Source organism: Uranotaenia lowii, chromosome 3 (assembly GCF_029784155.1).
Source record: "Uranotaenia lowii strain MFRU-FL chromosome 3, ASM2978415v1, whole genome shotgun sequence".
Classification (NCBI taxonomy): Eukaryota; Metazoa; Arthropoda; class Insecta; order Diptera; family Culicidae; genus Uranotaenia; species Uranotaenia lowii.
In genome coordinates this window covers 258421653-258431984 of record NC_073693.1, presented here as the reverse complement: position 1 = coordinate 258431984, position 10332 = coordinate 258421653, and the positions used below count along the sequence as shown (strand labels likewise).

At 37.2% G+C, this 10332-nt stretch overlaps 1 protein-coding gene across 1 annotated transcript; it reads left to right on the top strand.

The window, feature by feature from the left end:
* Positions 1–8393: 8393 nt before the first annotated feature.
* Positions 8394–10048, top strand: LOC129753336 (uncharacterized). Its single transcript, XM_055749149.1, has 2 exons — positions 8394–9191; positions 9245–10048. The coding sequence occupies exons 1-2, from the start codon at positions 8394–8396 to the stop codon at positions 10046–10048; spliced, it is 1602 nt and encodes a 533-aa protein (XP_055605124.1).
* The last annotated feature ends 284 nt before the right edge of the window (positions 10049–10332 follow it).

The window sequence follows — 10332 nt, the reverse complement described above, 5'->3', positions numbered from 1 at the left end:
TTATTTTAAAGATGTTCAGTGTTTCTTCATAATGGATTTGGTATTCATCAGAAAATTACCAACCATGTTAGCTTAGCTTAGCTTGATTGACTACTCACATCCACCTTTAAACATTGAACCCGAAATGCTTTATTTAATTTTTGAGTATTAATATAATATTGACCAATGCCGTTGAACTTTTTCAGTATACTTTATAGAAACTCTTTATTGGTATAACAATGAAATTGAACAAAATGCATTTCGAATCCCATGATCGCAGGCGTGGCTCAGTAGAACGAATTCCACATCGCCAATGGTTGCTACTCCGTGATTGACCGAGGCCACCAATTTTGTTCAAAGGTCAAATGAATGGTGTCTGGGACTGACAGCACATTCACAATGCCCAAAACTGATGCTCTCTCTTTAATCATCAATAACGGCGCCGGCCACGTCCTAGTAGTCAATAGATAGATTGGAAAAGAGAGAAAGGGATGAAAGAAATAATTCGTGCTTTAGGACCGAGGTCACCTCTGCATCCTAGCAAATAATTTTACTGTGGGGAGTGGGTAAAAGGATGTGATCTGGAGACACTTTTGACCAGTGTGATCTGATTTTAAGCATCCTGTTCTCCTATTTTCCTAAAGAAAAAATAATTAACTAAACGTTACAATTTAAGTATAATAAAAGTGTATTTAAGAAAAAAAAACCTGAACGCGTATGCATGTCGTATCAATAACTATCATGTTGAATTTCAAGGATTCACAATGAAAAATGTGATGCTTTGAATGTCCAATGACTAATATTCTTTGGAACAGTAGTGAAAAAAATTCTTGAATTCATTTTATCCTATGATAATTTCGCTCATGTGGGTAGCAATCAAATATCTGACCACTCTAAATACAAACAATACATTTATTCTTGTTTATTTTTCTTCTTGAGTCTTTTAACCGGGCTAGATAGAAACATGGCAACCAAGTCTTTTAAGGAAAAAAAATAATGACACTTTGAACGATATATTAACGATAAACACAATCTAGCGATAATAAGGTATTTAATAAATTAGTTTCCTAACTGCAGAAATATTGAGAACTGGACCCTAGTTTTGATGCCGAGACATCTATTGGGAATCGAAGATCACAAAGCCCAACATCAGACTACCAACTATAAATATTTATTTATTACGATTATTAGAATTAGTATTTGAAAGAATGAAAAGGTATTTTTGTAGTTGTGACCGTAAGAATCTCTTTTAGGAAATTATCGTAGTGTAGCAGAAGCTTTCCCTTATTTTTGAGTCACCGTAATATTTTTCTGTCTCTGCTCTGAACGTAACAACAAAAACTAAAACTTCCATTGATAAAAACTCATATTATGAACTGCTAGATTAACTTTAAGCACACAACACGATTCAAGAACAAATTAAAAAAAAAAAAAAAAAATATATATATATATAAACCGTCATAGCCGGCCACGGAACGATTATAATTACCTAACTCATCAATTTTGATTGTATCTCTGAGTATGCAGAAAAAAAGGTAAGCTTACTGAACTTTTCACACTGAATCGAATCAACAACACACCTTCACTAGTAAAACTTAATAATAATAAACACCCCTCCTCCAACATACAAACAAACACACACGCAAACGCACGCACGCACGCAAACACACACACACACACACACACACACACACACACACACACACACACACACACACACACACACACACACACACACACACACACACAAAAGCCAAGGGCTATCGCGTTTTCAAATTTACTACTAAAACATATCAGAGCTGCACAAAGCAAAATTAAATTGATGCATCCTTCACTAGTTTTTGAACATAAATAATTGCACCATTGAAAACTAATAATGATTCATTACAACACATAGCTTTTTCATACACAGCAGACATCTTTTCTTCAACCACTAGATGTTCTAGTTGGAAATCCTATATGTAGCTTAAGCATGGAAATTATAACACTGATATTTAAGATTTTAGTATCAATCTTTTGTTTTGTTCTCATGAGAAAATTTTCTATACAAATACTTAGCTTTGATACTCCTTAAAGATTTAGAAATAGTCTTTCTCCGCTCGCCGGTAGGTCCTCTGGAGTAGCAAATTTTTTTCCGTTTGTTTTGCTACATATTCTTCGGGATGGGTCGCGATTGACGTTCGAATCTCAAGGCGTTACGTTTCGTTTTCTCTTTTCGCGTAACGCCACACCGAGGGGTATTTATTTTTGATGAAATTACTCAATGCTCAAAGAAACATGATAGATATTTTACGGATTTGGGAACACTTTTTGTGCATGTCAAAGGAACATATCGAAAGTGAAACTGTGAAAATTTGCTGCCGTAGGCTTCCAATCACAATTTTTATCACATCGAACAAGCTAGAACCCGAACTTTTCATCACTTTCGCGGCGAAATTATCATTATATTTCACAATACTACAACTTTTCACTTTTAAAGAGGTTTTTGCAGTGAAAAAAATACAATTTCTTCCCAGCTAGAGTTAAGAGCACCTTTTCCAAGCAGCGTTGCCAAAAAACCTCATCAGAAAATTACCAACCATGTTTTATAGAAACAGCAGTTCATTTCACCTTACAAACAAATTGAAACTCATAAGGAATGAATATTAAAAGTTTGAAGAAAAATTAAATAAATTCAGCGCTTGATATATAAATGATATGAATACTTTCAATTCTTTTCCAATACTTTGAATACTTTTCCGGAAATTGTCGGAAATTTTTAACATGGAATTCCTGGGAATGGACACTGAAAATTTAAATAATTATTTTTCATCTGTCGATGCCTAAGAACATGTCCAAATAATTTTCAAAATTGACCAAACATCTTCAATAAGACTACACTCACCAGTCCCAGATCAGTCTGCTGTTCAGCTAAAAAAAACAAACAGCAATTGACGAATTAACTATTGTACTGAACAAGTAAACTGGAGAAAATTTTTCGAAACTATGATAAACTTGATTCAGTGAAAACAAACTCAAAAAACGCCAGTTTTTGTGTCTTCCTAGAGTCCTTGAGGGTTATGTTCGTGATGACTGTGGTGGAGTCAACATAACAAGAAATTAATGAAAATTTAAAGAGGGTTCCCATTCAATTTTTCACATCACTCGAGAACTTATCCACTAAATGGATCTTAATTTGGATATTTGAATAAGAGGAATATTTCTAGGAATATTTGATACTACTGCCTCCTTCCAGTGGTATGATAGGAGAGGAGAACTCCTTTAAATTTTTTCGCATTACTCGAAAACTAGTCGAGAAAATTTGAACAAATTCGGCATGGGATAGCATTTGGATACGAGAAATGTTTATATGCTTATTTGAAACTTCATTTTCCTTCAATTGGGGCTGAAATTTAGGAAGACGGGAGCTCCCGTACAATTGTTTTGCATAAACCAAGAACTTATCTAACAAATGGAGCCAAATATGGTATGGGAGCCATCATATATGGGCAACTGAATCAATTATTAGAAAACATTAAACATTGTAACCTGTGAAAAACAAATATTCATTTCAAATTCTCATGGAGTACATTTTCTATCACCAAGTTCGACAAGTCTTTTTTTAAATTCGATTCGTGAACTTTTCCTCGTACGTGAATACCTATATAATTGTTCTGATTATTTTGTCCAATAAAACTTCCAAGAAGGATTGCCTCTTTGTAAAACTGAAGCCCCTTCTTGGTATTTGAAAATTATATTCGGTTCAATAGCCTTGTATCCAATTATGTGGAAGTAATGTCTGATAGCATTTATTCTGCTAGTTTTAGGAATGCCTGCAGAGGCTTCTTGGGAAGAACAATTTTTTCACTATTTTATGAAGTTTATTTGATGTAATCAATTCGAAAAATTTTAAAAGAACATTAAATGAAGTCATTTTGAACTAACATTATCAGCCTATGTGTGGACAAAAAAAATATGTTCCCAAACAACAAACAGCAATACGAGTGAAATCCTTTTTCCTCAACTATGTTATCCCAAATAGGATTAACCAACCATTGCAATATCAACCAAAACCTGGGATTACGGAACAGAACTTGTCAAAAAAGCCTAATTAGCGTAATACCCATCAACCAAATAGCTGGTTTATTCGCCCGAATGACAGCTAGCTTGTAGGAAGAGCAATAATGCTGCAAATAAAGTAAAACTGCTGCTAAGTAAAGTGTGGGGGCAGAAAATCTGATTCGGTTGTTAATTGGATTACACTCTCGGTAAATACTTTTCTGGTTTTATTTCGTTCGACAACACCTAGGCTACCCATCTACAATGTTGTAGGTGCGAATTTCGTTTAGTTGGTGGTAAAAAAAATGTTGGAATGAATTGGCACAATCTCTTACGGAGATTTTTGGCACGGTTGACAGGAATTGAATTTTGTCATGATTCGAATCGTTTCGGGATTGATGGTTATTTGAAAGACGATTGATTGCTTTTTCATTCTAATATTTTAATTTGTTTTTTTTTTTTTAAATGAAGCGTCAATATTCTGGATGAAACTAACGATCGAATTATTGGGGGTTTGTGATATAGCTCAGTTGGCAAGTCAGTTGCTTTCTGAGCCGATGTTCGTGAGTTCGAGCCCAAGAGTAAACATCGATAACAGTTGTACTGGATAAGTTTTTCAATGACTTGTCCGCCAACTTCATCGTTGATATAAGTCGCGAATGGCATAGAGATGTTAAAACAACAATAATCGGAACAACAAAAAAAAAAAGATTGAATTATTAGATTTGACTTTGCTTGATTTATTTGTTTTACGTTGTATACGTTTATTCCTATCTCAGCGATTTTTTTTTCTAAAGAAATTTATCGACTTTCAGACCAATTCCAAAGCCATTTGGAGATTTGTTTTCGGATATCTCCTCCAGGTAATCAAATATGGAAATGAAATGCCTTTCTAGCATGTCTAGGCAACTTTTCTGGCTGCCATTGCCCGGGCAACCGATGGCACCAAAGTCGGTCCGGAATGATTCAATTGTCGAAAAAGTCAACTTTCCACTTAATCGCTTTCAGCCCGCAGGACAACCATTCTTTGACCGATGCTCTAATGCGGGGGCGGACGGATCCGATTCAGAACAAAGGTTCAAAACGAACCCGGACAATTCTAATGGCATCTCCCTTCATGTTGTGTTCCGCTAGCCAACAATTGTTCAGGGTAAGCTTAATTTCTTTGGAGCCCAAAAAAGGTCCTCCAGAATATTAGGAAAGAAAGAACCAAAGCAGGAAGCAAAAAATAAAAGTCGGTCACAAATCTTTTCCAATTTTCCTACACTTGTTCTCACGAGCGATAAAGGTTCTTTCCTCGTCCGACGACATAGTGGCGACACTCTATACTATATAGTCTTGATATCAGTCCGGGATCCGCTTTTGGCGGTTTTGTGCCCGGAATCCTAAAAAAAGGCACGGATATCTATCCATGTTATGTATACATATTGCTGCCAAGAAGCGGCGTGCCAAATTAGAAAATTCCTACCATTCTCAATTTGAATGTCCGTCCGTTGCTCGGTTGCTCTTGGCTCAGTTGCTGAATGCTAAGCAGAATTGGTTCCGGAAAAAATGCAAACGCATGACGGATGTTGTAATAAGTTTAATTTTTGCGGCAACTAAGCTTATAATTCATTGAGGAAAAATTTGGAGAATGAACAAAGATATATGAATTCCTCTGAAAATTCCTTGGAAGATTAACGAACACTTTTTATATTTACATTCCAAATTTACTGATATTTCAGAATACTTAGTTGTTATTATGAAATTTTTATTGTTTACGAAAACCGATTCAGATTCATTAGACTTGCTTCCAACACTTCGAACCTAAAACGATTCTGAATTCTGCATGCTTTAATCGACCTTGACATACTTTTTCCCCCTCCCAGATAATATTGTATTGGTTTCCAAATAGACTGAAATTTGAGGTCAACGTATCCGAGAAGTACTGGATGAGTCGCCTCGTACGACATGGCCCAGTATCCCAGTGGCAGTATTATTTATGCCGCTGCCACACAGCACATTCCAAGTATACTGATATCTCAGAAAAGTGTTGTTGTTAGTTGAATTTTCGAACTTAAAAATGAAAACAAGAATTTATAAACCTAGAATGAGACGAAAGTATTATGTATAATTTTGGCTTTTATGCTGCATTTGAAACATTTCAACCGGCTTCATTAAACCAGGCGCTTTAATAATCTTTTCACATGATTTACACATAAAAACTTTTTCCAGTAAACAGATAGAACCAAACTGTATTCTACAAAATTGTAGCCAAAGACTTTTGAGACAACTTTACCGAAGGCACCACATGTAGATATATGACGTTTCGTAAGCGAGTTATGGTTTTTGAGTATCAAAATGTTAGGATGTGTCGAAACAAATAGTATTTTGTCTCTTACTTTTGTGAATGAATTTATACAATAAAAGTGCCTTCTAAGCATTTGTTTGAAATAAAATTTCGCATATTTTTATCTTTAAGCGCAAATTTTTATCTGAAGGCGTTCGATAGTTATATGAGATTTTTTAGCAAAAACTTGTACTATTTAAACTGTCATATCTCGGATTGGTGCAAACCAAAAACCAATTATTTTATGACGGAATTTTCCAATTTCGAGTATCAAATATTTGATTGTTAAATTATGGGAAATAGGTTTTTTGTTAAACTAGAGAAAATTTTTTTAAAAGTTTGTTAATTTTAAATACTAACTCACACATTTTAAGACCGTGAGAAAAAGAACATCTCCATTTCTCGTGCAAAAGTCGAATCTTTACCATTTGGTTATTGTATGAGTGCGTTACGATGCTCAAATGCTGCCTGCCTTTAGATACAAATTTGAGCTCTTTGATAAAAATGTGCGAATTCTTAGTTCAAACAAATGCTACGGAGACATTTTTATTGTAAGAATTCATCCACAAAAGAAAACTATTTTTTCGACACACCCTGTCATTTTAATCATTTTAATCATTTTAAAAATCATAACTTGCTCATAAAGCGTCGTAGAGGGTGATACGGTCAAAATTTGGTCAATATCAACTTGACGTATTTCTTTCAATTTTGCATTTAAAAAAAACTGAACACCCCTCATTTTGAAGGTGTGTGTGTGTGTGTGTGTAAAATGTTGCTCCTATTTTGATTTTGGAATTCACTCTTCATTTGTCATAATTGTAATGAAACATTGAAAAGGAGAAAATTAGAAAGTTTGTCTGCAAAATTGCTCCACCGTGCAAGAACATCCGGGGGAATGCAGTGAAAAAAATACAAAACGCCGACTACTATTGCACAAGCGATTGCCAAGCAATGTACTTTCGGATGCGGGGAACAAAGTTGCCGAGGACCGTATCGTCATCGAGATGAAGAAGATGCTAAACGAAATGCGTGGCCTTAAGAAGTGTAACTTCGCGACCCAGAATGAAATGAGGGAGCTCAAATTCGTCAATATCGCGACGCAAGAAAAGTTGAAAGAAACTGTGGTTGAAATCGAAAAAAGCCAAGATTTCTTAGCGGAAAAATTCGATAGCTTCGTCGACGAATTCAGGCAGATGAAAGTCGATCAGATCATTCTTCGGAGCGAAGTAAGAGACGTCCAAGACGAACAAACACTACTACGCGGAGATGTTAAAAAACTCGAGAAGGAAGTGGATCGTCTTAATCGGCAGGCTCTCAGCAAAAATGCTATGATTCTGGGTGTCCCTTGTTTAGAAAACCACAGGAAAGAAGTCACAGGAAACGTCGTCGTAAACATAGCCACAGTACTAGGTTGTGACCTTCCAAATGGTGAAATTGTCGAAGCAAAACGGCTTCATCCAACAAAGCCAGACGGTAAGCACCCGCCTATCAAAGTTTTCTTCAAAGAAGAAACATCAAAGGAAGAACTTTTCGCAAAAAAGAAAAACAGCGTGGCCCACTGAACTCATCAAACCTTGGAAATTCTTACGCCAAATCCACCGGAAGAGTAGTTATTCGCGACGAGTTGACCTCACAAGGATTGGACCTGCTGCGGGAAGTACGCGGAGCTCAGGAACAACTTGGGCTTCAGTTTGTCTGGCCAGGTAGGGATGGAGCTATTCTCACCAAGCGTCGGTCTGATTCTAAAGTGGAGATTGTTCGTGCCAGAGAGGATTTGCGGAAACAAGAACCACCAAAGTCGAAACGGTCTCTTGAAACCTCCAACTTGGATATTTCGCTACAGTCGTCACCCGTCCTCGAGCCTCCTAATAAACATCGTTAAAGATTAATATTGTCATAGTAAACAGCTTTTTTTTCTATCACAATGCCTCCAAACGATAACATTAATAAAAACTTTATGTATGAATGTGTAGAAGATTTTTTAGTAAATAAATATAATTTATCATACAGTCACGGTTTAAAATTACTACAATGGAATATTCGCGGGATGAACAATCCTGAAAAGTTTGATACACTCAAAGATTTTGTAGATCGCTGTTCGAGAAACATTGACATAATTGTGGTGAGCGAAACATGGGTTAAATCTGGAGATTCACAAATGTTCACTCTAAACGGATTCGATGGAATATTTTCCTGCCGTGAATCATCGCATAGGGGACTAGCCGTATATGCACGTAGTGACCTGAACGTTGACACTGAGAAAATAGAAGAAGATGATGGATTTCACTACATACGACTTCGTCTTCGCTGGGGTAACGGGCCACTATCTCTACATGTTGTTTACAGTCCTCCTGCATTCCGCTTTGCCAACTTTGTCGAGAAGCTTGAAAGCAAGTTGTCCCGTAATAGTAAGCACCCTAACTCAATCCTCCTAGGTGATACAAATGTGCCAGTTAACCTGTCGAGCAACATAGTCGGCGAGTATCTCAGGATTTTGGAATCACGCAACTTGTTTGTTGTGAACAACGAGGTCACGCGGCCAGCCAGTGGGAATATACTCGACCATGCTGTATGTTCACAGAGCATCATCGCTTCAACAATGAATGAGACAATCTGCACGGATATAAGCGACCACAACTTGATTGTTACCACACTGTCGAGCAGTACCAACAAAGATGCCCAATTCTTAAGTAAGAGCATCGTCAACCACCACCAAATAAACGCAGAATTCGCAGAAGCGCTGCAGAACATTCCGTCGACAACATGCGCTAACGAAAAGATCAAACTCATAGCCGACAAATATGAACATTCTAAGCATCTTCTAAAAGACATCTCCGGAAGACTGGCAAAGCTAAAAAGTCATTGTTAACGATCATACTTTCTTCGACTTCGCCAAAGCAATCCTGGAAATTCTTGAACGAAGCCCTCGGCCGCAAGTCCAAATCGCATGATAATATTATGCTTAAGATTGGAAATGAAGTTCAGGTGGACCCAGCACAAGTTTCAAACAGCATTAACGACTACTTCTGCAATATTGGTCCCCAATTGGCTGCTAACATCGCAAGCAATCGAGACATTCAACAGTACAATTCACTTCGTTCGCAACCATCGCCTTCCTTGTTTTTGAGACCAGCAACCGTCTCAGAGGTACTGTTAGAAATCAGTAACTTAGATTCCAACAAATCCAACAATATTACCGTGGACACACCAAAAACACATCACTTGGCGCTCTCCAATATCCTGACAGATATCTTTAATGAAATAGTCGGAACCAAAGTTTATCCCGACCCAATGAAACTAGCCCGAGTAACTCCTATTTTCAAGTCCGGAGACAACTCAGACGTTTCAAACTACCGTCCAATCTCAACGCTCTTAGTATTGAACAAAATCCTGGAAAAACTTCTCGTCACCAGGATAAGTAAGTACCTATCGAGATACGACCTTATAAGCCCGCGCCAGTATGGATTCCGAAAAGGATGCAGTACATTAACAGCAACTACTGAACTCCTGGAAGATGTATATGACGACCTGGACAATCGTAACTTCGCCGGTGCCATGTTTTTGGACCTAAGGGAAGCATTCGACACAATAGACCACGCCTTGCTGTTGCAAAAATTGGATTGGTATGGCATACGAGGTCAGCCTCATCGGTTAATTGAGAGCTACATAACAGATCGACAACAATTCGTGTCTCTGAAATGACACTCAAGTAGCAAAAAATTCATTACAACGGGAGTACCACAAGGGAGTAACCTAGGTCCGCTGATGTTTCTAGTTTTTATCAACGATCTTCCACAACTGAACCTACATGGCAAAGGTAGGCTCTTTGCCGATGACACCATAATATCATATAGTCACTCCAATCCCCTCCAGATTGTGGAATGGATCGGTAATGACCTGCAAGTCCTTCAGCAATACTTCGATTGTAACCTGCTTTTGCTCAACCTATCAAAAACATCGTACATGTTGTTCAACTCCGGTCGTCG

What these genes read in the sequence shown, in the direction of transcription:
- LOC129753336 (XM_055749149.1), top strand. Translation starts at nt 8,394, where the DNA reads ATGAACAATCCTGAAAAGTTTGATACACTCAAAGATTTTGTAGATCGC. An exon ending in AAGACATCTCCGGAAGACTG is followed by an intron (nt 9,192 to 9,244) that starts GCAAAGCTAAAA and finishes ACTTCGCCAAAG; the next exon opens with CAATCCTGGAAATTCTTGAA.